This window comes from Trachypithecus francoisi, unplaced genomic scaffold (genome assembly GCF_009764315.1).
Source record: "Trachypithecus francoisi isolate TF-2019V2 unplaced genomic scaffold, Tfra_2.0 Lachesis_group21, whole genome shotgun sequence".
NCBI classification, from domain to species: Eukaryota; Metazoa; Chordata; class Mammalia; order Primates; family Cercopithecidae; genus Trachypithecus; species Trachypithecus francoisi.
The window spans coordinates 12,916,709-12,943,484 of NW_022681467.1; the positions used below are offsets into that span (position 1 = coordinate 12,916,709).

The 26,776-nt window shown below is 37.4% G+C and overlaps 1 protein-coding gene across 3 annotated transcripts in view; it reads left to right on the forward strand.

Moving 5' to 3' along the window:
- The window catches only part of TASP1 (taspase 1), a 275,867-nt gene that overhangs the window by 7,330 nt on the left and 241,761 nt on the right, over positions 1-26,776 (forward strand). For 2 of the 3 annotated variants that reach the window (XM_033185585.1, XM_033185586.1), the window contains exons 2-4: positions 2,275-2,493; positions 7,448-7,515; positions 9,194-9,262. In XM_033185585.1, the coding sequence (XP_033041476.1) occupies positions 2,349-2,493; positions 7,448-7,515; positions 9,194-9,262 (282 nt within the window). In that variant the 5' untranslated portion in view covers positions 2,275-2,348. Of the gene's footprint in view, positions 1-2,274; positions 2,494-7,447; positions 7,516-9,193; positions 9,263-15,797; positions 16,065-26,776 lie in introns of all 3 variants that reach the window. The other variant, XM_033185587.1, reaches the window with a different exon arrangement.

A 26,776-nucleotide genomic window follows, 5' to 3' on the forward strand; every position in this document is an offset into this window, starting at 1 on the left:
ATATTAAAATCCCTGTTACATCCAACTGTATAAAATGTTGATGTTATAATTATGTTTGTATTTTCTTTCTTTTTTTTTTGAGACGGATTCTTGCTCTGTAGCCAGGCTGGAGTGCAGTGGTGCGATCTCTGCTCACTGTAACCTCCGCCTCCCGGGTCCTGGTTCAAGCAATTCTCCTGCCTTATCCTCCTGACTAGCTGGGATTACAGGAACGCGCCACCATGCCCAGCTAATTTTTGCGTTTTTAGTGGAGATGGGGTTTCACCGTCTTGGCCAGGCTGGTCTTGAACTCCTGACCTTGTGATCTGCCTGCCTTGGCCTCCGAAAGTGCTGGGATTACAGGCGTGAGCCACTGTGCCTGGCCAAAAAAATTGGGAAATCTGTACTTTTTTTTTTTTATTTTGAGACAAAGTCTTGCTCTGTTGCCCAGGATGAAGTGCAGTGGCATGATCTCAGCTCAAGGCATCCTCTGCCTCCCGGGTTCAAGGAATTCTCTGCCTCAGCTTCCTGAGTAGCTGGGATTACAGGTGCCCGCCACCATGCCTGGCTAATTAGTAGTGATGGTGTTTCATTATCTTGGCCAGGCTGATGTCGAACTCCTGACCTCGTGATTCACTGGCTTTGGCTTCCCAAAGTTCTGGATTACAGACGTGAGCCATCGCGCCTGGCCAGTATTTTCTTACCAAATATAACTATTGTAATTTCTTATTTATGAAAAAATAGATGACAGTGAGTCAAAGTAGTGTGAGGTTTCATAATCCATACTGCTTAGATGTGTTTTCATTTTAGCTGAAGCTCTTAATTTTCCAAAGCCTGAGTTTTCACTCAATCTGTGTTTGTGCTTCTAGACTAATGGTCCCAAGCTCATTTCTTGGCTGGGCCAAATATGATGGCATGATATAGACATGATGGCATTATAGGCTGACAGATGAACCCCTAAATTCACTTTGTCAACTCATACATGGCTAAATGATAGCCTATTTCAGAGAAATATTGTGAGAAATAACCAAAAGAAAATAAAAGTAATTGAGGCAGATTCTTGTGAAGTTTTTGGAAGAAAAACATGGTTAGGAAGGCAACCACCACCACAAAACAAAAACAAAACCAGGCATTTAAATTTACTGTTACTTAATAAAAATCGGCACTTTTGTAATAAAAATGTTTTCCTGCATTTATGAATCTATGTAAATATTTGAATGCAATGGTGTGTATATATGATTGATTTTAAACTATTTGTCTTATAGATAAAATGTTATATAATAAAAATTAAATAGACTCTTAAACCAAGAATTAAGGGAATTTAAAAATGCCGCATAGCAGTGCTTCTCAGACTATCTCTGTTATAAAAGACCAGCTTTCAAAAATTTTCAATCCATTGTGGACCAATAGTTACGTAAAATACAAACAAAAACTCCCCAAATACCACCAAAAACCAAACATTCAAACAAATTTGAAACTTAAAAATAAAAACTCAAATTTTTGCTTGATTTAGCAGATAAAATTATTTTAAAAAAATGAGGAACTAGAAAAGAATTGTGAAAACTACACATATTGGTTATTGAAAATGTGCTTATAAAGCAACTAACATGAATAAAATAATACTCTCTTGTGGACTGGTAATAAACACTGGGATGCAGACTGTGTTCTGAGTAACCTGCTTTTTTTCTTTTTTTGGAATAGGCAGCTAAGTAACTTCTTTATGTTTCTTTTCTTTTCTTTCTTTCTTTCTTTTTTTTTTTTGAGATGGAGCTTACTCTGTCTCCCAGGCTGGAGTGCTGTGGCGTGATCTCGGCTCACTGCAATCCCTGCCTCCTGATTTCAAGCAATTCTCCTGCCTCAGCCTCCTGTGTAGCTGGGATTACAGGCGTGTGCCACCACACCAGCTAATTTTTTGTATTTTTAGTAGAGATGACGTTTCACCATGTTGGTCAGTCTGGTCTTGAACACCTGACCTCAGGTGATCTACCCGCCTTGGCCTCCCAAAGTGCTGGGATTACAGGTGTGAGCAACTGCGCCCGGCCCCAAGCAGGTACTATCAGTGGACAGAGAGATTTAAATTCTAACCCTTTTATATTACCCAATTAAATAATTTTATCCAACTTCAATGGGAATAAGAAAAAATAATTTTAATAAATAACTTTGATACCTTTTTTGTATTACCCAATTAAATAACTTAATAATAGGATTTTTGAATGTTATCTTTGCGTGAATTTGTGTAAGTAACTTGTGTATTGGTGGAAAGAATGTATACCATCTTTGCCTCTTTTATTCTAGGGTAATTCCTCTCCTGCAGTTACTTTTGGATGGAAGTATGCCCCTTTCTCAATAGAAGATGGTAATCTTGGAGAATGACCATGGAGAAGGGGATGAGTTCTGGAGAAGGGCTGCCTTCCAGATCATCTCAGGTTTCGGCTGGTAAAATAACAGCCAAAGAGTTGGAAGCAAAGCAGTCCTATAAAGAGAAACGAGGCGGCTTTGTGCTGGTTCATGCAGGTAAGCTTTGTGGATAGCTTGGAAGATGCCAATAATGTCGATTTTTCTTTTTCTGCCTTGAAGTACACTGAGAATCACATTTCACACTTGGAGGAGGCAAAACTTCCAGAGAGGAATTGGAACCAAAGCGATTGTTTGACTTTGATATAGTGAAGACCTTTTTTACTCCCTATTTAGAAGATCTTAGAATGGCAGCTCTTCCTTGGTCTTCACTTCCCTACCCCATTATCTACTGTAACTCTGTGTAATAGATGTATTTAGGTTAGGTAGTATTAAAACCACACAAAGTAATTTTTAAACTCTCGTTTATGTTTTTTTAAAAAGAATGTTGCTGCGGGAGGCTGAGGCAGAAGAATTGCTTGAACCCAGGAGGCAGAAATTGCAGTGAGCCGAGATTGTGCCACTGCACTCCAGCTTGGGCGACAAAGCGAGACTCCATCTCAAAAAAATAAAATAAAATAAAATAAAATACTGCTGAAAAAATTGTATTGATTCTTGTGTTAGACTGTAGGTATATTAGGGCATAATTACACAATTTTTGAGCTAGCTCACCTTCCTTTTTTTTTTTTTTTGAGACGGAGTTTTACTCTTGTTGCCCAGGCTGGAGTGCAGTGGTGCGATCTTAGCTCACTGCAACCTCCACCTCCCAGGTTCAGGCAATTTACCTGCCTCAGCCACTTGAGTAGCTGGGATTACAGACGTCTGCCATCACATCTGCTACATTTTTGTATTTTTAGTAGAGACGGGGTTTCACCATATTGGCCAGGCTGGTCTCGAACTCCTGACCTCGGGTCATCCACCTGCCTCGGCCTCCCAAAGTGCCGGGATTACAGGCGTGAGCCACCGCACCTGGCCCACCTTCTTAATATTTTAAGTGAGGAACCTTAAGACCAGAGAAATTAAGTGACTTAAGTGACTTCAGCCACATTGCTGGTTGGTGTTAGAGCCAGCATAAGAAACACCTAAATAGGCCCTTATGTCTCAGTCTAGTGCTTTTGATGCTATGTCAGCCTGTGATCTTTTCTACTTCAGAAGACCATGAGGACAGACAGAGTGAAGTTCATCCCCTGGGTCTCTCATCTTTGAAAGGTCTTGGGTTACAGAGCAGTGCTGCTCTGCCCAGGTTTCCTCAGCAGGCTCTTTTTCCTTTGGCCATTTTTATTTTCTTGCATTCAGAGTCTACTTTCCATGACCTCCATGAAGAGAGAAGGAATGTCTGGGTTTCCTTTTAACTTTCTCTGGGTAGTCAAGCAAGATGACAGCAAGATTAGCTTTGATATGGAATGAGGAGTAGAACTGTTTCTTCTTGTGAGACTGGTGTCCTGCCTGGCCATTAACCTTTGGCCATATCTAGACTGGGCAACCTGAGAAGCCTTATGTGAATGTAATCCAGAGTATCTAAAAAAATCCAAAAAAACAAAAACGAGGTTTAATTCCATTTTCTCACAGGTGCTTTTACAAGGAGGTGAGGTATATTTACAGAAATAACCCAGTTAAAAGTAGACCTGGAACTAGAGCTTCTGCCTTTAGACTCCTAGTCTGTGTTCTCTCCACTACACTATGTTGATTGTGCATCTTCCATGATCTTCCATGATAACAGTGAGTTACCGTATTCAGAGTGAGGGTTTGGAAAGTGTAAAAGAAAAGTCTGAACGTTGTAACAAGCAATAACATAAAGCTTCAATTAGTTGGAAAGCCTTACTTCCTATAACTATCATGACCCTGTCCCTCCTCTCTTAGACAAAGACTAGATGATAATGGCCCTGCCAACCTTAAATAATGGAATTCAGAAGCTGTGATTCAATGTAGAGCTTATTCCTGCACAAAGCTTGAGCATGCCCACCTTGGAAACACTGACTCCAAACAAACGGGGTCAGTGTTCCAAAGTGGAGAAGTTAAAGTTTCATTTATATAAGTAAAGATAGGAAAAGTTTAGCAGGATAATAACATTTTCCATAGGAGACCAGTGCATAAGTTACAGCCATTTGATTGGTTACAGATTGCTACATCCTAAGGAAGATTACTTTTTACTTTGTGAGAAGGGGCAGTGATTTGAGAGGATCTTATCTCTGGTATTGTTTGGTCTTCCTAATTCTTTACAGGAAAAAGGCAAAAGTTGCAGCTGCATGTTGTGTGACTCAGGCTGCATAGCCACCTTCCTCTGAAGGCTCAGAATGATGTAATGGTTCAACAGTTTTTTTTCTTCTTTTTTTTGAGACTAAGTTTCGCTCTTGTTGTCCAGGCTGCAGTGGTGTGATCTTGGCTTACTGCAAGCTTCACAATTCTCCTGCCTCAGCCTCCTGAGTAGCTGGGATTACAGGCATGTGCCACCATGCCCGGCTAATTTTTGTGTTTAGTAGAGATGGGGTTTTACCATGTTTTTTTTTTTTGTTTTGTTTTTTGAGACGGAGTCTCGCTCTGTCGTCCGGGCTGGAGTGCAGTGGCCGGATCTCAGCTCACTGCAAGCTCCGCCTCCCGGGTTTATGCCATTCTCCTGCCTTGGCCTCCCGAGTAGCTGGGACTACAGGCAGCAGCCACCTCACCTGGCTAGCTTTTTGTATTTTTTAGTAGAGACGGGGTTTCACCGTGTTAGCCAGGATGGTCTCGAACTCCTGACCTCGTGATCCGCCCGTCTCGGCCTCCCAAAGTGCTGGGATTACAGGCTTGAGCCACCGCGCCCGGCTGGTTTTACCATGTTGACTGGGCTGGTCTCAAACTCCTGACCTCAGGTGATCCACCCTCCTCGGCCTCCCAAAGTGTTGGGATTACAGGCGTGAGCCACCGCGCCCAGCCAGTTCAACAGTTTTAACTTTAAATTATTTAATTTCATACTCTCAGGTAAAAGTTGGTGCTGGGGGCCAGCAAGAAGAGTAGGAACTCTTGAGTTATGGTAGGATATTGTGTGAATTAAGTGACCCTCACTATTATTAGAAAGTCAGAGTGATTGATTATGTAGAAGTGTGTATCTTGCACATTTAAGGGTCAAAAATTCATGTCCTCATCCAGTGTAGAGCAGTTTTTTTAGCGCTAGAGTAGACTTGCCCAAACTTTTGTGATTCATGTAGTAGATTCTTATATTTTCCCACTGCCTATACTGTTTTATCTAATATTCAAACAACTAAACACTTTTTTATCTTAACATTTGAAAGATGAAGTTTATGGTTACTTAAATGAAATAGCAGTATCACTTGCCATGAAGAGAAAATAACTTTAAACACAGTGCAGTCAAAACACTGTAATTAAATTTTAACTAGATCCTATTTGTCAGTGGCTTGGATCCTGAGCCTACCTTTCCATTGCTAAACAGGGAAATTAGCAAGTGTTAACCAGGACTTAAAGATATACGGGGGCTCTGCTGATACTTTTCTCTTATTATTTCAAAAGGATTTACATGTTAAGGCTATTAAATGCCCCTGTCCATGACACTAAAGTCATCTCTTTGGAATAGTATCCCATGCTTTAGGAAATGCTGCTGAAAGACTGCGGCCTCTGAGATCTAAGACAGCCAACTTGAGATCACCTATTCTTATAGAACAATGAAGGGAGGCCTGCTAAATATTGGCACAGGCTCTGTGAATGTTCAGAGTTCTCTTGAAAAACAGGTTTAGGATTTGGGTATATTGTGGATTCTGGTGGCTTGGGCATCTCTGCTTTCCTGACTCCTTGTAGGACATTTTCGTGGGTGAGTGCTTTCTCTACCTTGAGGAAAGGTGGGTTAGGTTTGTGTCAGAGTCTGCAGACCTGTAGGAATTCTAAGGCCTAGAGATGTAGCTTTTTTGTTTTTGTTTTTTGTTTTTTTTGAGTCAGAGTCTTACTCTGTTGCCCAGGCTGGAGTGCGGTGGCACGATCTTGGTTCACTGCAACCTCTGCCTCCCAGGTTCAAGCGATTCCTGTGCCTCAGCCCCCTGAGTAGCTGGGATTACAGTCATGTGCCACCATGCCTGGCTAATTTTTTTGTATTTTTAAGAGAGACGGGGTTTCTCCATGTTGGCCAGACTGGTCTCAAACTTCTGGCCTCAAGTGATCCTCCCACCTCGGCCTCCCAAAGTGATGGGATTATAGACATGAGCCACTGCATTTGGCCTAGAGATGTAGTTCTTAACCTTCCTTACATTGGACTCCTATGGGGCTTTCGGGGTGGTTCAGTGCTCTGTTAACAAATTTTGATTAGAGAGAGGCCTAATTAAGAGAGTTTAAGGGCTCTTGTCTTTGTCTCCTTCTTGTTTAGATTATTCTTAAGTCCCTAACTAAGCAAGTTATGTGTCCTTGCAGGGAAACCATTTTATTCAGAGCCATTCTCTTGAGAAAGTTCTTGGGTATTTGATTAAAAGACAGAGACCACCAGGAATTCTAATAGAGAGTCATGAATGTGCTGTCACTTAGCTTTCAGAGACACCCTCAGCTACATTCTGGCAGGTGAGAGGATGTGAAGTGTTTGGTTAGGAATGGTGGTGGTTGTGGACATGTGAGATGTAAGATGCCTCAACTTCAAATGTTGTTCAGAAGCAATCCAGCTTTCTGAGTTATTCTTATGAATTCCGGATTTGAAACAGTAACTTCCCAAGTGGCAGGGGCTTTCTGACGGTTTGCAGAGAGGAACCTGGAGGGACCCTGTCCCTGACACCTTCTGGGTTATTAGCTCCAGATCAAAAGAATTCTTGGTTTTAGAGAAAGGTTCTTGAAAAGAAGAGGGGAGGTGACCTTGGTGAAGCCTCTTTGGGGACATGAGCTATTTTTATGGCTTTTAGCAGGAAAAGAGCTTTTGAAAACGGAGATAAGGCATGGTATTAAAAAGGCTTACATTGGAGAAAGACGTTATTAAACTCCATACAGGTAGGGCAATAGTTTTGTTTTTTACTAGGACAGCATCAGTTTATATGGAGTATTTTTATAACGTAAGTAAGGTCTCTTGATATTTTAATAATTAACAACTGGATTTTATTTTCTACTATAGGTGCAGGTTATCATTCTGAATCCAAAGCCAAGGAATATAAACATGTATGCAAACGAGCTTGTCAAAAGGTATGAACACAATGTGTATGATCTAAGCATTTCAGTTTTGAACATAAAGCGATTTTACCTTGAAATTCAGCATTTAAAAGTTTCATTTCTAGGACAGGCTTCTGGTTTGGACTATGAAATTATTTTGCTCATTTTTGTAGGGGATCGTTTTGTGTTGTTTTGTGTTTTTCTCCACATGATGCTTAGCTCTTTCCCCTCTTTCCCAGATTAAAGTCTGTATTTTTGTAATTGCGGGCACACAATCATATCTCTTTTAATCGTTGCGGTGATGTTGAACTTCTGTAGACAGAAGGATAGAGAAAACAGCTTAAAGACAGTCAATGTGTTTTTCCAAGAAGGGAAAAAAATAAATAAAAAAATTAAAATGGGTGCTTTTTTAAGAGAGATTGTCCTATACTTTTTCATTCTGTTTTTCATGACATAGTTTGTATCATAGCAAGTTCATTGTCATTCCAGAGTTCAGCTTTGCCCTTGTACTCAGTTGTGCTTTTTTTCCATTGGTTTTTGAGGTTTTGCTAAATTGTTGAATATTTAATGTGGGGACAGGAATGGACTCAGAAGAAATGTTTGTTTTTATTTTGATTCTTACTGGTCTTGTAGGCAAACCTTCCATGACTTTTTATGCAAACAGAATCTAGTTGAGTATTGTATATCAAGTAAATATGGGTCTCTCTCTGCTCTTTTCGTTGATATTTACATAACATTAAAAAGAAGATTACACTTTGTCAGAGATTCAAGCCTTTTCTTATGAATGAAGTCCTATAAATAAGAATATTTTGTTACGGGGATTTTGTTCTTTTGAAATTTATAATAATAAAGCTATAAGTTCTCTAAGCTATTTTATATTTTTTCTTATTTTTCAAAGTGTGAAATTTTTCTATCATCTGAAAATAAATGGGTTTTATATAACTATAGTCCTAGAAATCTAATACATTTGAATTGTATACTTAGCCTTTTTAATATTTACAATGAATAAACTTCTTAAAAGTTTAGGAATACAGTTCTTAGTTTTTGAGCTTTCTCTTTGTTGACTAAATTGGAATGTTAATAATTCATTTATAAATGACTTTCCCTTCTCTCTCTTTTCCTCTCCTAATTTATGCTCAAGACCAGGTGATTTTATAGAGCTTTACTCTGTGTAGTTTATATTACAGAATAATATGATATGTCTTGATTTAGAATTTACATTATAGTATCCAAAATGTTTTTGTCAAATGTATGCTTTTATCCTCAGATTCTGGCATGCCCCTGTGACTGAGAGTCACTTCTTTTTAGGTATGGAGAGCATTAACAGTGGGAGGAGAAATGATTCGTTTGTGATTTAGTTATCTATAGAAAATATGAATTGTCAGGATATTTGAACCAAACTGGGTCATACAATTTCTGTGGCTATTTTGAATTGCCTTACAATGAATGAAGCTTACTAAATTCCTTGTACTTTTCATTTAATAATTAGATTTTATTGTTTTAATTTGAATAATATTAAGTGAGCCATATTACCAATTAACCTAGATAGAAACACTTGCTTGTTTTAAATCTGAGTAGTTTGTGCCTTAAAGTATGGAATGGAACTAGTGGTCAATTTTTATTAATCTGAGTGTCTCCCATACTTTAAGCTTTTGGAAAGTTTGAGAAGTTGTGATTTTGCAATGCATAATCTCTCCCCTTGGTTTCATAGGCAATTGAAAAGCTGCAGGCTGGTGCTCTTGCAACTGACGCAGTGACTGCAGCACTGGTGGAACTTGAGGTATTTCTTTTCTCTGTTTTATTTAAAATATTTGTGAGTTTATCTTTATTGTTCTTTTTTTTTTTTGAGACGGAGTCTTGCTCTGTCGCCCAGGCTGGAGTGCAGTGGCCGGATCTCAGCTCACTGCAAGCTCCGCCTTCCGGGTTCACGCCATTCTCCTGCCTCAGCCTCCCGAGTAGCTGGGACTACAGGCGTCCGCCACCTTGCCCGGCTAGTTTTTTTGTATTTTTTTTAGTAGAGACGGGGTTTCACTGTGTTAGCCAGGATGGTCTCGATCTCCTGACCTTGTGATCCGCCCGTCTCGGCCTCCCAAAGTGCTGGGATTACAGGCTTGAGCCACCACGCCCAGCCTCTTTATTGTTCTTAAATGACATGAAACTGTTGAGTTAGTCAACCATAAATTATATGACCAGTGTTTCCCACCAATATTAGCAAAGTTATGAAGAAGCCTATGATATTGTTTTTTTCATTGGTGACTTTTCTGAGTAATATAGAAGTTGGTTAAATTCCTTTCTTTTTTTTTCTTTTTTTTTTTTTGTGAGATTCATGAATACAAAAGTTAATGATTGGATGCTTAAGTTTCACATTTTCAGTAGGAAAATCCTTGAAGTTAACCCCCCAAAAGTGATGTATGTTCTGTTGGTTTAAAATAAAAAAAAATTCCAACTGTCTAGAAGTGCCTAAAGCAGAAGGGGAAGATTCTTCGTGATCCTAACAGATACATACTGTGAAATTGTGTGCTGTGACGTGTGCCTTGTCCCAGTGTTATGGTTAGGTTTGTCCACAATTTACTATGGACATCACAGAATTGAATGGGCAGGCTCTTTTGCCATAATTTTTTATATTCTAGAGAGAGGCTCTCTCAGTTCTCTTGATTTGGAACTTTGTTGAATTTGTGCAGGGGATATTGAGGGCTTCAGAAGATTGACTTACTGCTCAAACTTGGAGAAGATAGATTTGTGTCAATCAATTGAGAAGATTATTGTGAAAAATATTTTTCCAGTTGAGAATACTACTTAGGGAATCAAGTAAGACATGATGACAAAAACAATGATGAGTTTGAGGGAGGAGATGATAGTTAAAGTTAACATTTCCAGGTTGACTGGTTTGTGGCCCTTGTATTTGGGCTCTCATGCCAAGGCACGTACCCTTTCATGCCTTTCCTTGTGAAAATTGCCCAGGTGTTTACCAAAAGTTCTAGCTGTGTTTTCTGTATATTCTCATGCTTAATTGTGGACCTGAGCTTTTGATCGTGCTTTATAGATTTTAATTTCTCTTGGTAGTGTCAAATTGGTCCTAATGTAGTCAAGAAAGGTGAAAGTATATGGTGGGCACCTACTTCTATTGAATCTGACATGGGGATGTGTGATGTCCTCCTAATATGACTGATACCATTTCATACCAGCTCTACCAGTCATTATCCATGTGTCCCTGGGTGTGGCACAGTCTGTCCTTGAGTCAGTTTCCCTATTTATAATATAAGGATAATAATTCCCACTTCATAGAGTTGTGAAGATTAACTGAGTTAGTATATGACTGATATATGACAATCTCTTAGAACAGTGTGTGGTACGTAGTAAGCACCCCATAACTGTTAGCAATTATTACAGTTATGAGATGCTTTGGAAATGGTATGTATGAGGTGAATATTTATAGTAACTATTAATGACAATTTTTATAGCATCAAAGAGAGGTTAACTATATGTTAAGGATAAGAGGAGAAAAATGACAGAAGAAAGAAAATAGATGTATTTACCACCAAATGTTACCTTTACTCAAAACAGACACACAAAGAGGGCTTAATCTAACTTAACTAATTCAATTGTTAGTTGAAAATTACTAGCATGGAGTCAGTGTAGGTCTGGGAGAGAAAAGCTGGAGAATATACTAGAATGGCAATTATGAATGTAAAACTGAATAAAATAAAGTTTCTCTTTTCATCTTAGAATAACTTTACTTCTCCTAAGTCATACTTACATATCATGTTTAATATTTCATTCTATTTTCCCTTAGTGTTAAATCCTACTTTTAAGAGGTTTACTTATTTATACTTAAAAATGATAACAATACATTTTGAAATAATGAATTTCTCCTGAGTAAGTGAACTTATAGTTTCGAATAACCTGTGTTTTTTTTTTAAGAGTGTGGATATGAATTTAAAGGAAAAAGAAAATTCTTGTTCTGTTATTTTTGATTGGAATAAGTCATAAGGATAATGGTAGCATAGAATTCTTCCCCAAGTGACTTTATTGCATCCCACACTTCAACTTTTAGTTATTTTTTTTTTTAATGTATATATATTTTTGAGATGAATTATCACTCTGTAGCCCAAGCTGGAGTGCAGTGGTGCGATCTTGGCTCACTGCAACCTCCGCCTCCCACACTCAAGCAATTCTTGTGCCTCAGCCTCCCGAGTATCTGGGACTACAGGCATGCACCACCACACCCGGCTAATTTTTGTTTTTTTTTTAAGTAGAGACAAGGTTTCACCATGTTGAACAGGGTGGTCTTGAACTCCTGAGCTCAGGTGATCCACCCACCTTGGCCTCCCAAAGTGCTGCAGTTACAGGCGTGAACCACCCTGACTGGCTTCAACTTTTAATTATTAAATTTGTGGAAGAATTTCAATTAATTATCTTTAACAATTTTTCTATGGACTCTTTGATTGAAATATATGTTAATACTTCAAGGTTAAGCTTACACTAACTGGAAGAATTTTCCTAAATCTTAAGAATTACGTTGGAAATCATGCTTATACTGCCCCTGCAGTTTCTCTCACCTTGCATAATTGTGATTCATTACCTTGCAACAGGAGAGGTTTTCAGATGGAGATCAGCTGGGGAAGTATTGTAATAGCTTGGGTCAATGGAAGGATGTGTAAGAAGATTGGATCCTAATATTTGCTGTACTTCAAGAAATATAAGTAGCAGTATTGAGTCCTTTCAGAATACTGAAAAGTGCTGAGAAAAATTCTGGAGAGCCTTCTTTATTATATTTAATTTGAGAATAAACACTTATCTTTAGTTTTGGTCAGTCTATTCAGTTAAGTCATGTCTGAATTATTGAACAGATGCAAACAGTCATTATTCTTTTTTTTTCAGACTTTGGGATATACTTTTTGATTTAAAAAATGATATTCTTGCCACTGAGCTTAAGGAAACAATAAATAAACATTTTTAAAACTTGCCTGTTATATTATTACTTAGGCAGATGTTGAAATTGATGTGAATTCCTTAAATACTAATTGTGGATTGAAGTGACTGAAACAGTTTAATGGTCTTTATTGCCTAGAAAGAGTATCTGGCCATATATTTTAAAAATGTGATAATTTGTATTTTCCCAAATGGTGAAAAAGTACACTGATCTTAGCTCCGTGTGGTGGAGGAGGAAGAGACCAGGGAAAAGAAATTGTGTGTGTGTGTGTGTGTGTGTAAATACCACACACACACACACTAAAGGGACTTATGCAGACATATCATTTTTTAGCTTTTCTTAGAAACTGATAATTTTGTGTTTTTATTTTTCTTCACCACCACTGCAGACTTGTGGTATCATCTTAAGACTGTCGCTTCTGGGCACCAGAATGAGGTGTTTTCTTCATTTAAGTAAAGGAGGGGCGGGTGCAAAAATTCTAGCTATTAAATTGACCACCTTCTCCCTTTAGAGTTATGGGAGGGATGGCGGCTGCTCCTGTATGAGAGGTTTTCTGCAGTGTGGAAATGCAAATGATATTACTCCAAAGTATATTTTGTTTATCTTCAAAATGTAGGGAAGGAAATGGAAAGGTCAGTTGATAGATCATATTTTAATGATTTATTGGTAAATTGATTCATTCCTGTTGTTTCATATAGCTTTTCTGAGATTATCTTAATAACTGGTGAGAAAGTGAATTCTGTTTACTGGATGGTACAACTCTGGTTTCACTCACAGCAGAGAAGATTAATATTGTGAAAGAATTTGGTCTTCATATTTGGGAGTATACATTTGGATGACAGTTGCTTTTTTGACTGCTTTCAAAATAGTTTTGGATCAAGTAGTGACAGTGGATTTAAGATTCCAGACCATAATTTTGCATATTTCACATGGTATAACTTCTGATGTGAATTTCTTTTTTGAGAAAATTGGATATAGAACTGGGTGAGTCATGATGCTACCATTTTCTTAGGATTGTTTCTAAAGTAGAAAGTGTTTCATGGATTCTGATAGAAAATGAACTATTTATAAAATAGTGCCTGAAGCTCGTTTTGCACATTGGTGTTTTTCTGAAAAAGTACGAAGACCTGGTTTAAAAAAGTCTAATGAGTAATAATAGGTGAAATATGAATGACAGACTTTTGGGAGGTAATTTATAATCTTTCATGAGAAAACTGATGAATTTGGCAGATATTTTGAAGATCTTGTTGTAACCTTTGAGAAATTTTGGTTAATTCATTCAGAAAACTGATTATTTTGGTAGGTAGAATACTGTGTATTAAGAATAGTGATGGGGCCAGGCACGGTGGCTCATGCCTGTAATCCCAGCACTTTGGGAGGCTGAAGCGGACACATTATGAGGTCAGGAGTTCAAGACCAGCCTGGTCAATATGGTGAAACCCCGTCTCTAATAAAAATACAAAAATCAGCTGGGCATGGTGGTGCGTTCCTGTAATCCTAGCTAGTTGGGAGACTGAGGCAGGAGAATTGCTTGAACCAGGACCTGGGAGGCAGAGGTTGCAGTGAGCCGAGATTGCGCCACTGTACTCCAGCCTGGGGCTGCGGAGTAAGACTCTGTCTAAAAAAAAAAAAAAAATAGTGATAGTAATAGCTTTTACATTTTATATAGTAAAAGGCAAGTTATACAGATTCCTTTGTTAAAAATCTTTTGTTGAACTTATGTTATTAAAAATGGACTGTGAATTTTTTTGTTCACTTGATTCATGCTTTAAAGCTCCCTATGGTCGGGGAAGATGCTGATTCATGCTTAAAACTCATGTATTGTCCAAATGCTTTAGTGTTTATAGAGCAGATTATATTGGGCCAAGTTTTTAGTCATTCTTTTAAAAACAGTTCATTGTCTTTGGATCTCTGTGTAATACAAATATTGCTTGCTTGTAAACTCTAGGGAAGTCCTTTAAGAATAACTTCGTATTCAGATGACTGATATTTTGGTATGTAAGAGAAAGAAAGTAGGTATTTTCATTATATACTTATATTATTATATATAATACTGTTATACAGTTGTCTGTATCTCTACATTTTTGTTGTTGTTGTTGTTGTTGAGACACATTCTTGCTCTGTCACCCAGGCTGGAGTGCAGTGGTATGATCTTGGCTTACTGCAGTTCTACCTCCTAGGTTCAAACGATTCTCGTGCCTCAGCCTCCCAAGTAGCTGGGACTACAGGTGTGCGCCACCACACCTGGCTAATTTTTTTGTGTTTTTAGTAGAGACGGGGTTTTGCCTTGTTGCCCAGGTTGGTCTTGAACTGCTGGCCTCAAGTGATCCACCTGCCTCGGCCTCCCAAAGTGCTGAGATTATAGGTGTGAGCCACCGTGCCCAGCCAGGTCTGCATTTCTTTAAGGCAGGCATCTCCAGAATGGGAATGTTGGTCACACTTGAGTAGTTCCTTGTGAGTGGACCCCAGCCCAGGCCTCTTGTGCAGCTGCAGGAATTGGCCATATTCTCTTCCCTGGGCTTTATACTTCTGGCTGAAATTGTCTGTGTGCCTCAGGGAGATAGAAAAAACTTCTAAGGACTGCCAGTCCTTGAAATGCCTAGTGATCATGGAGATGGTGTGGCTTCCTGATGGCATGTGGGCATACCTAGGATGGAAGGGGACATTGGAAAGGGCTGATACATTTCCCTTTTCCCTCATGAAACTTATAACAAGTTTTCTTGTGAGCAGATGCTTAACCACACCCTGCTCCCAACCCTACTTCAGTCATTTGGTTTTTATTGCAAAAAAGGAGGGTCATCTGCTTTAAGGTCATTTCTGTAATTTGGGAAGTTTAAAATCATTTAAATAAACGAGCATCTCCAGTTTCCTATACATTTTTAATGTTGTAGAAATTATATTTTCATAAGCAGAGTGGTCCCTTGCTCTTTCCCCAGCACCCCCTGCCCCCCAGTAGAGCTGACCACATTGGAAAGACAGCTTGATGCATTTAGCTCACATTTACGTAAGTGCTCATTAATTATGATGTGGCTGGTGAGTCTAATTTTAGATCTACCACCCTTGAAAATCTCATTTTTCTCTTTCATTGATAATATCTTTTATTCTCTGTAAGAGGGGGCATGTTTCTATGTATGTGAAGGAGAAGATTTACCTTTTTTCTTTTGTAGTACTTACAGTGTTTTCCTTGCATGAAATTTGAGTTTTGACCTTAGGTGCTCTTTTTTCCTTTTTTTTTTCTTAACTTGATATTATTGATTATTTCAAAGACCCTGTTTTGCCTGTCTGTTTAGCAGTATTCCCAGTGGTGCTTCAGTATTTCTGTGTATTCCAGCTGTTTATGGAGTCTTTATGTTTCTCTGCATTTTTTGTTTTATTTTTTGAGGTGTACACACACAGTTACACTTCATGGAGTTGCATCCAGCCAAGTATCCATGTTCTTCTTGTGAAGAGGCAGAGAAAATCACCTCTCCCAAGAATTTCCACCTTCTGAACAAGGGAAATGTGTCCTGAAGAGCTGTACGCAGATGGGAGGCAACTTGTTTGCTTGTTCTGCTGCTAGAGCATTGATTTAATTAGAAGACAGGCTGTGGGTGGCCATGTGCAGACAAAGAAGCACCAGACAGAGCCCATTTAGCCTGGGACAGTAAAAGTAAGTTACGCTCTTTTTAAAACACTTTTTTGAGTACTGATGCTGATTCTTGCCTTTAGTACTAAGGGGCAACTTGTAACTTACTGTTTGTGTTTACACATAGATACATCTGTTCTTTTTCTGAGACCCTAGAAATGACACATGCTCTCTAGCACAAAGTACCTGCTTAATGGAAAAGCAGTGATTTCTTCCCCAACGACCTTTTTTTTTTTTTTAAAGAATAAAAAGAAAACGGAATCAGTGATTACATTCTAGATTAATTTTACACTGTAGCAAACCTGGTGTCAGCTTTTGACCATGTCAAAACACTTGAGTATACAGCTCGTCATGCTTTTACTTTGTAGTAATGGGACCATGAAGAACTATTTTAGCCTTTTCCAGCCATTTCTTGATGAGGTATGTGGATCTCATCAGATATATTCATTCTGGCTGAATCTAGTAGAAGAGAGGGTCCAAGATCAGACCTAGCAATTCCTGAGGAGCATGGAACTCTATATGTGTGCCCTTGTTTTTCTCTGGGAGTTGTTACTCTCAAAAATATACTTCATTTTGGAATTCAGTTTTGAGCTACAGAAAGCCACATATGGTAGTGTGGTGGAGTTAGTGGAAATCCTGTGTTTTGACTATGTGGAAGCAATTTAGACTTTTGGATTTTTGAGTGTAAAATGTCTTCTAGTCCTATATTAATAGGGATATTACACAAAAGGGATTTAATTAGATTCATTGGTCTTAGAATTTATAGTGTTGTGATTTTTGAATCATTCTGTGTGTGTGCGTGTATGTGTGTGTGTGTATTTGTGTTTGTTTGGATCTGTATCATTTGCAGCATTAGGTTTATACCTTAACATCTACTGTTTTTGTTTGTTTTGCTCTTGGTAATGAAGGAGGTAGGCTAATAAGATTTTTCTGTGTTTGGAAAATCACAGGCTGGTATGATGGTGTTTAATTTCAAAGACTACCTTTTGATTTTAAGTTTTTTTCCATCTCTCAAATCCACCCCTTTATTCAGAATCTGGAAAAGAAAGAGGAAGAAACTTAAGTTACATAATTTTTAAGATTCTCATCAAGATTCTAAATCTTGCTCTCCTCTCTCTCTTTCATGTGTTCTTTACCTAAGTGTTAGAATAATGAAGGATTGTACCTCACTATAGAAATCAGCTTAAAGTTGAATCTTAGACATACCAGTTGACAGAAGTTCTTTGGCCATTCCCATTGCCAGGCATATTTTACTGGCAGTCATTCTCGCTCAGGGTCCAGCCTCCTGCATGGTGTACACATTTCCTGACAGTTCATGACACGCATGTAGTGTAACACAGGGCATCAGCGCTGTAACACATTCAGAGTGGGGAATTTATTTACGTTTCCCTTTTCTGGAGTATGTGCAAATGTTAGCGACATTTTCTAGTGGGTTGGAAGTCTTTTTGTTAAAAAAAGCTTAGTAGAGGACTTAAAAGTTACCATTATCCCTCTTTCCTCTCCAGTTCTGACCATGTTATTTGATAAAAGGATGGTTTAAATTATCATAATTCCATGGTCTGTTAGGTTCTTTTTGAGTGATTTTATTGTCAATATGGTTAAAAGGTATACTTATTTAGGTTGAAGGGAAGTATAAGTGGCTGCCAAATTTGGCAGTACTGGAGAAACAGCTACATTTGTCTTTTCTATTGTAGCTCTTGTGGAAAGGACAATTTCAGGTACTGTGTGTGCTAACCTCTTCCTGGACATCATAAATAATCCAAGTAAAACAAAGTTTAAAACTATTTCAGATGTGAAAGTTTATTGAAGCCAATATTTTGTTTTAGAGATTTGTGTTATGTTTTTGACAAGTAACTGTACTGTAATTCTGTGACTTTCAATTAAAAAAATGTGAAAAACTGTTGTGATGTCATTTTTCTGCTTAATAATGTTATATGTGTCTTTTTAAATTAGGCAGATTAGTAATAGAAAGGAGGTGAGTGCAGATGTGCAGTGCCTTTTTATGAAAATATTTTAAATAATAAAAATATTATTGAGCTCATAGTGGGCAGTGCAAGAAAAAGTAAAAAAAAGTTTCCATTTTTGGACAGAATATTTTATGTCAGATTAACAAATGCTGTAATGAACAAATATTAACATTGGTTCAATTTTTTCTGACATTTCCAGAAAAGCTTGGGCACTTTAAGAAGATCATAAAAAGCCTTAGTTTCTACTATATATGTTGCTGTGTGAGGGTTTTTTTAAAAATAAAATATGTTGTCTTTTATAAATTGAATAGTTAAAAAAAATGAACTGTCACAGAAACTAAAACCTGGTATTCAGCATACTGTATTTGACTCAAGTGTTCACAGAATGTGATGCAAACAAATGTTCTCTCAGCTTACATCCAGGATAGCTAAAATATCACTTTAACACATATTAAAAGTAGAGTGCTCGAACTATTTGGCTAGATATAATTCCAGGCTGTCTAAGTTGAGTAATTTCCTCAAACATTCCAACTTTGATCAACTGCAGCAAGAACCTTTAGCATGTCTGTAAAGCAGCCAGTGCATCTGTAAATATGTCCTGAGATAGGGAGAAAAGAGAGAATGCCAAAAAAGAAAGAATACCTTGTCGTTTAGGAGCAGTAACAGAACAAAAATGGAAAGTTTTTTGTTTCCTTAGGAACTTTTTTTAGATAATTGAACCTCAGATTTCCAAGTATGCCCTGTGGTTCTGTATTAATGAAGGAAAGATACTTCATTTGGACCCAATAAAAGTATTTTGTGGCTAACCCTGCTGAAACTTATTGGTTAAAGTTCATTAATTCTTGAACTTTTTACACTTTATAAATGTAATATTAATTGGCTACAACCTCAAACATAATAATATATAGCTCACTAAAGCATGTCTTAATTGTTTATAATTGGCCAGTATTTGGGTGAAAATGTTCTTATGTGACTGAGAATAAGTCTAAGAACAGGAAGCATCGCTACAGAAATAATCTCATGTGCCTTTTTTTTCAATACATGGCTGAAAATAGGCTTTCTGGCTTTAATTTTCAGTGATCCGAAAATGAGTTTGCAAATATCTACTACTTTTCCTATACAAGCATTAACTTGAGAGTGTTTATAATGGCAAATCACCCTCTGCTGTATGAGAACTGCATGTTTTCTGTGTTTTTGGCACAACATGTTCATATTCACATGGATATAATAACTTCCCTGGAAATATTTTAAGCTGCAGTTAGCAACTACTTGCAAACTGGATATTAAATTGGATGTTAAGTCTAGCTTCTTTCTGACCTTGCTTTCTGTAGTCCCATGATAACAAATAATGTGACTTCCAGTTAGCTCCAGTTATGAAAATTCTGTTTTTAGATCAATCTCGTACCAAAACTTAGAAGGAATTAATAATCCTCTAGTGGCTTCTATGTTGCAGATCTCTATTATTGTCCATATTCTCTAATTACTTTGTCATGGAAAACAAAGTTAACACAGTAAATTTATTACTAATAAAAATTGTTTTGCCGTAGTTTTACCTCCTTTTCATTGAGCATTTTTTCCAGAACTGAACAAAGTGCAGTATAATTGATAGATTTACATTCTTCAAGCCCATCCTCTATATCCTAAAATAAGTGCAGAGAAATGGTGAATGGGCACGCTGGGAGAGAAGATGGAAGGGCAAGTCCTGGGTCTAGTAATTTTAATTTCCTGGGCAGGGTACTTGAACAGATAATGTGAGTTGGTTATCTTGTTACTGTATCTATGTTTACCAAATAATTTTTCTTCTGTAAACCCTGTCCATTTGGATGCCAGGATTTCTTCAAAATTTAATACTTATTTTATGTCATGTGCTTACTTTCTTGATCTTGAAGTCATTAACGTTCATAGTGGCAATGGAAGAGTCAACTTTTGCCTATGTGGGGGCTGGTTATCTAATTTATAGACAGATTCTTATTATCCTATAATTATTTTACCTGATTATATCTTTGCCATTTTTGCATGTTACCTGAACATTATAGCCCTACCTCCCATGCACTTCTGTGTATGGGGAATGTGTATGTGTGTGTGTTTGCTACAAATTACTGGTTCTAAAAAAAGTCATGTTTTATCTTGATAGGCAGTCTACCACTGGGTAAAGTTGTAGATGAAGTTGTCTATACTAATGATATTTGAGAAAAATACCATGGTATTTTATTAGTTTTCTGGTATTTGAGAAAAATACCAGGACTTCCTATGGACTCTGAGTAGAAAGTTCATCTGACTCATTTTGGAGAAGGAAAAAGGTATTACAAATTTTGTTTGTTGTAATCAGAAGATATGCAGCATTTCTGACCACTAATCTGGCTCTTTTTAGTAAAGGTGAGTGGACTCTTGGTAGACTGCAGTACAGGTTACTTCCATATTAGTTGTTTCTTTAAGTAGCAAGAGGTAATTGAATATTTTAAATATTTAAGCATGATAATAAAATTTGTTGTTAGGACTGTCATTTGTGTCAGAGAGCTACTTTCCCTGAAACCTGAATTGTATGGAAAACTGAAGACTTATGCAAGCATAGATTTTGCACTGGAGAAGCTTGCATCTGGACCTTCTTAATCTTACAAAGTGATGTAGGCCAGAGATTGCAAAAGAGACATTTCACAGATGCGTGTTGATTGGCCCATAGACTAGCTTTTAAAAATTGGAGTTTGTTGTCAACATGTAAAAATGAGGAGACTAATATAAGCATCTGGACTTCTAAATTCTCTTGGCAAAAATGAGATCTGGCCTCATGGAGCATGCATTCTCTCAGGCCTACAATCTGCCAGAGCTGAGTGACAGCTGGTTCTTTTGAGTGTAGGAGCTTGTGTAGCACTGTACTTCATTTTAAGGTACAGCTGGAAATAAGTCTTGGACAGAGATGCCAACTTTTGTCTTGTTGCAAGGGCCAGGGAAATGAATGTATGGTTTAATGCTCATTAATTTAATGATCTAGAGGTTGCAAATTGTTGTAATAGGGATTTCTACCAAACTAATAATAAAGCTGGAATGAGCTTGTGATTTAATTTTTCAGAATAGGAATTGGACTTAAATATTAACTTCTTATTTTGAAAATGAACTTCAAATCAAACTAGACTTTTCAAAAAATCCTCATTGAAACAATTTGAACTAACACCAAAGTATATCACTCCAAAGAATTTTGACCTGAGGCCAAAGCAGATCCCAAACCTCTGTGATCCAAATAAGGTTGAACCAAATTGTTTCTTTATTTACCTCTAGTCTCAGGAGTGAAATATTGTTTTTACTGTTTGTGATGAAGGAATATACTGTAAGTCCAAGCATACTGCACTGATTTTCACACTTTGTCTTGATAACTTCCTAAAGGATATTAAGCTTCCAACGTCATTTATCTTATCTTGATTGCATTACATCTTAATGGAAAACATAAGGAAAGTCCCTGGTGTGTGTATAATATGTATGGCTGTATTTGTGATGATTGCCCAGAAAGGTTTCTATGTCTGTTTACCATTGACTGTCTCCCATTTTATTAACTTTTCTCCAGTTCATCTAATTTTTTTTCCGGGGTTGAATCCTAGCCCCAGAATGGTTAGCTTTTGTAGTCTCTCATGGATCATTTGTAGCTTTTTTACTCCCAATATCCTCTGTGCTGTTGCGATAGATGCCTTTACAAGCCCCCTCAAGATGTGGTTCATGGAGAATGTGAAGTTAAGCAGCTGATGAATTCATTTAAGTTGGAGTTCCTCAAGGTGAGGGCTGGATTAGAATTGTTGGAGGTAGCTTATTTTAAAAAATGATGATTCCCTAGCTTTCAACTCACATGGCCTGGACCAGAATCTTTGGGGATGGCAGTCTGGAAATTTTAATTCTTTGACTCTTCAAAAAAAACTTTGTGAGTTAATTGTGGATACATGCAGGCATAAGAAATAATACAGAGAGATCCTTTGGACCCTTTAATTCACAATGGTAACAGGTTTTTAAAAATTTGCAATCTTATTTTGAGAATTTTATAGTCTCAAAACCTTTTTTGTGTGTATACATACGGAAAACTATACACATTTATTTTAAGGGGACTGCTCCATGAATTCTTTTCAGAGTGAACGTAGTCCTGTGCCACTAGCACCCAGATCAGCAAACGGAACATTTCTGCCCTCCAGAAGGCCCCCTGTGCCCCCTTCAGTCACCTCAGGGTAACACCTGTCCTGACCTCTATTGCCATATGTTAGTCTTGCCTGTTCTAGAACTTCACGTAAATGGAATCATATATTATGTATTCTTTTGTGTCTGCCTTTTTTGTTTAATTGAAGTGAAATTCTTATAATACAAAATGAGGCATTTTAAAATGCATAATCCCATGGCATTAAAATGTTCACAGTATTGTGTAACTACCACTTTCAGTTCCAAACATGTTTATCTCCCCAAAGGAAGCCTCATACTCATCAAGCAGTTGCTCTTCATTCTTTTATCCTTTCTCCCTTGTTGACCACCAGTCTGCTTTCTGTCCATGGATTTGCCTTTTCTCGATATTTTATATAAATGAAATCATGCCATTTATGTGGCCTTCTCTGTCTGACTTTTTTCACTTAGAATAATGTTTTTGAAGTTTGTTCACAGTGTGGCATGTATCAGTACTTCATTTTTTGGGGGAGCAGTATTCAACATTATTCATGTATCTGTCACAGTTTGTTTCATTCCAAATCCATTCATCCGTTGATGGACATTTGAGTTGTTTCTACCTTTTGGCAATTGCACATAGTGTTGCTGGGAATACTCTTATATAAATATTAGAGTAACTTTTTTCAATTCTTTTGGGTATATACCTAGAAGTGAAATTGCTAGGTCATATGATAATTAATTCTATGTTTAACTTTTTTTTTTTTTTTTTTTTTTTGAGACGGAGTTTTGCTCTTGTTGCCCAGGCTGGAGCAATGGCACCATCTCAGTTCACCACAACCTCCGCCTCCCAGGTTCAAGCGATTCTCCTGCCTCAGCCTCCCGAGTAGCTGGGAGTACAGGCGCCCACCACCATGCCCGGCTAATTTTTAAAAATATTTTCAGTAGAGATGGGGTTTCACCCTGTTGGCCAGGCTGGTTTCGAACTCCTGACCTCAAGTGATCCGCCTGCCTCAGCCTCCCAAAGTGCTAGGAATACAGGCATGAGCCACCGCGCCTGGCCTTTTGTTTAACTTTTTGTTGAACCTTTTTCTATGGCAACTGAACAAACCCTTTTTGCATTTGCAGCAGCAATATGCAAGGTTATAATTTTTCTACATCTCTGTCAGCACTTGTTATTTTCTGTTTTTGTCATCATAGCTGTCCTTGTGGATGTGAAGTAAAATCTTTGTGGTTTTGGTTTTCATTTTTCTGATGGCAATGATGTTGAATATATTAACATGTGCCTGTAGCCATTTGTGTATTTTTTTGGTAGAAATGTTTACTTATGTCTGTTCAAGTCTTTTGCCCATTTTCAAATTGCCTTTTTTGGGTTGTTATTGAAATTTGGAGATCTTTATATAGTCTAGATACTAGACTATTGTACTTTTCTGTAAGTCTGAAATTATGTCCAAAAAAAAAGGAAAAATAAATTGTAACTACTGCTATAGTTTTCTTTTTAATAAAAGCCCTCTGACCATCCCCAGTACTCCCATCACTTACCTGTTTTATTTTTTCACTCTCTTGTTTACTTCTGATATGTTATCTAATGTATTTAATTTCTTGTTGTCTCCCTTGGCTAGAATTGAGGCTCCATGTAGGTAAGAATGTTTTTCTGTTTCGTCCACTGCTATATCCCCATGGTTTCGATCAAGGATTGGCCAACTATGGCCTGAAAGCCAAATCTGGGCAGATGCCTGGTTTTGAATGGCTTGCAAACTAAGAATGATTTTCACTTTTTTAAATGGTTGAAACAAAATCAAAAGAATAATAATATTTCATGACACCAGAAAAGTATATGAAATTCGTATCTCAGTATCCATATATGAAGTTTTATTGGAACATAGCCATGCTTATTCATTTGTGTATTTTCTCTGGCTGCTTTTGTGCTACAGTGGCAGAGCTCAGTAGTAGCATTGCCTATGTGGCCCATGAAGCCTGAACTAGTTTATATATCTTGCCTTTTACAGAAAAGATTTGCCTGGTACATTGGTGCCCAATAAATTTTTGTTGAATTAATGACTCTTAATCTATACTACCACAGAGGAATCTAAATTGGAAATCTTTTAACCATTCAATTATTGAAAATTTGAACTTAATTGGCTGCTAAACAACAAAAAAAATCCCCAAATGATTTTTTTTGGTCAGTAATACAGTTTCATTGGCCTCCATTCATCTTGTAAATGAAAACTGATGTTGAGATTCCAGAAAATTAGTAATTCTTAGAGTAGTGCTAGCTAAGATAGGCATATTATACAAGTTTTACTAGTGTTAGTTTGAAAAAGAGTATAATGACATGGAGTACATATCCTGTTTTTGTAACCCTTTTAAAAAGATGCAAGTAAGTTCATTTCAAAAGCTTTTCCCCCACCTTTCTCGGGTTTTGAAGGTTAAAATACCTGCTTATCAATGAAGTTAGTAATTAAAATGATTTTTTTTTTTTTTTTTTTTGAGACAGTCTCACTCTGTCACCCAGCTGGAGTGTGCAGTGGTGCAGTCTTGGCTCATTATAGCCTTTACCTCCCAGGTTCAAGGTTCAAGTGATTCTCCTGCCTCAGCCTCCCGAGTAGCTGAGATTACAGGCACCTGCCATCACGCCTGGCTAATTTTTGTATTTTTAGTGGAGATGGCATTTCATCATATTGGCTGGACTGGTCACAAACTCAATTAAAATGATTTTGATAGGACACTCAATTTTTAACAAGAGTTATATATTCTACTTTATTTCATGTATCTAATGATGTGTTTGTTGAATTTGCACTTGACTGACAGAGTGTAAGTACTAACATATTAGTAATTTCCTGTTAATGTCTGACTTCTTCTTAAGGGAAGATTGGAAATTGGATAAACACAAATCATTTTATATAAAAATGATTTTATAATGTGCCAGTCTAGTTTTTGTACAACATTTGAAAACTAAATTGTTTGCATCTGTAAGAGCTGTTAATAGAGGTCTCATAATAGATCCTCAGAGGTACAGTATACCTGGAGCCTTGCAAACAGTTCTTATATTATTTTATGCTTTCAGCGAAGGACTTTAAATGGGTAATACAAGTTGTGGTTTATAGTGAAAGAGTAGATTTCTTTCAGATTTCTTGCAGATTTTTGCCTTGGCTTGGGGTTCCAAAATTTCATTAATAGGAAAGGGTTTCCATGTCGTTGTGGGAGAGTAGCTCCTGACTTGCCTTTTGGCCTTTCTGCCCTCTCTTTGCTGCATTGATTAGTCAAAGAGTGTCTCACTTTTTAAAGCTGTGTCTCCTTGAAAAGTTATGAGTAAACTTAAAATATATTTTGCTTTTAGAATTCCAGTTTTTAGAAATAGAAAATACTGTTGCCTAAGTTTGTTTAATTTCTCTTGTTTTAATCATGAAAAGATTAGATTCTTAACACTCCGCTACATTTTCCTGACATTTCTCTATAGGAGCAATCTATAAGAATTAATAAGTATCAACTTGCTTAAGGGGTTATAGCTCACAATAATTACTCTGTTTATATCTAGTCACAATTAACTGCTATTCATTCATTCTGCAAATACTTACTGATTACATACCTGCCATGTGCCAGGCATTGCCTTGCATATTGGGATATAGCACCTAAAAAGACAAATTCTTATGTTTAAGGGGCTTACATTCTATTTGGAGAGGTAGACAAACAAAAATTATGTATAATGTCAGGTAGTGGAAAGTGCCACAAAGAGGAATAAAATAGAGATAAGAGAATGGTTGGGAATGGCTGGGGAAATGCTATTCTAGGTAAGTCAGTAAGGAGAGGACTCTCTGATAAAGCTGGGTTTTGAACAGAGACGTGAATGAAATGGAGAGAGAGCCATATGAAGATGTTGGGGAAGGGAGTTCTTGTTCAGGGGGAAAAGTACCCCACTGTCCCTTCATATTCCACTTCTTCTTTGTAATACTAATCACCATGGGACCTCAGGTATTTATGCATACATGTACATGCATCTTTATACACACACAAACACACATGCACACACACATGCAGTATATATTTATGGGCCCTCTTCTTTCACTAGAATCTCTCACGAAGCTCAGCATCTCAAAGGAATGAATGAATAATAGATGCAACAGCCCTGAGGTAGGGGTGTTCTTGGTGTGCTCAGGGAATCGCAGTGTGGGTTGGAGTGTGGTAAGGGAGAAGAATACGGAGAGTAGATTGGAAGAGAGAGAGAAGGGTCAGATCATATAGGGCCTTGTAAATGTTGAAAATTAGGACTTTGGATTTTATTCTAAGTGTGATGGGAAAGTATTGTAGGTTTATGAATAGAAGAGTGACAGAGTCTGACAGATTTTAAAAGGATCACTGGCTACTTAGTGGACATGATTATTAATTATGCAAAATGAGTTACATCAGAAGATCAGATGACCACTTAAAACATTTATGTATATTATTTTATTTATTTTTCTTTTTTTCTTTTTTATTATACTTTAAGTTCTAGGGTACATTTGCACAATGTGCAGGTTTATTACATATGTATACATGTGCCATGTTGGTGTGCTGCACCCATTAACTCGTCATTTACATTAGGTATATCTCCTAGTGCTATCCCTGCCCTCCCCCTACCCCACGACAGGACCCGGTGTGTGATGT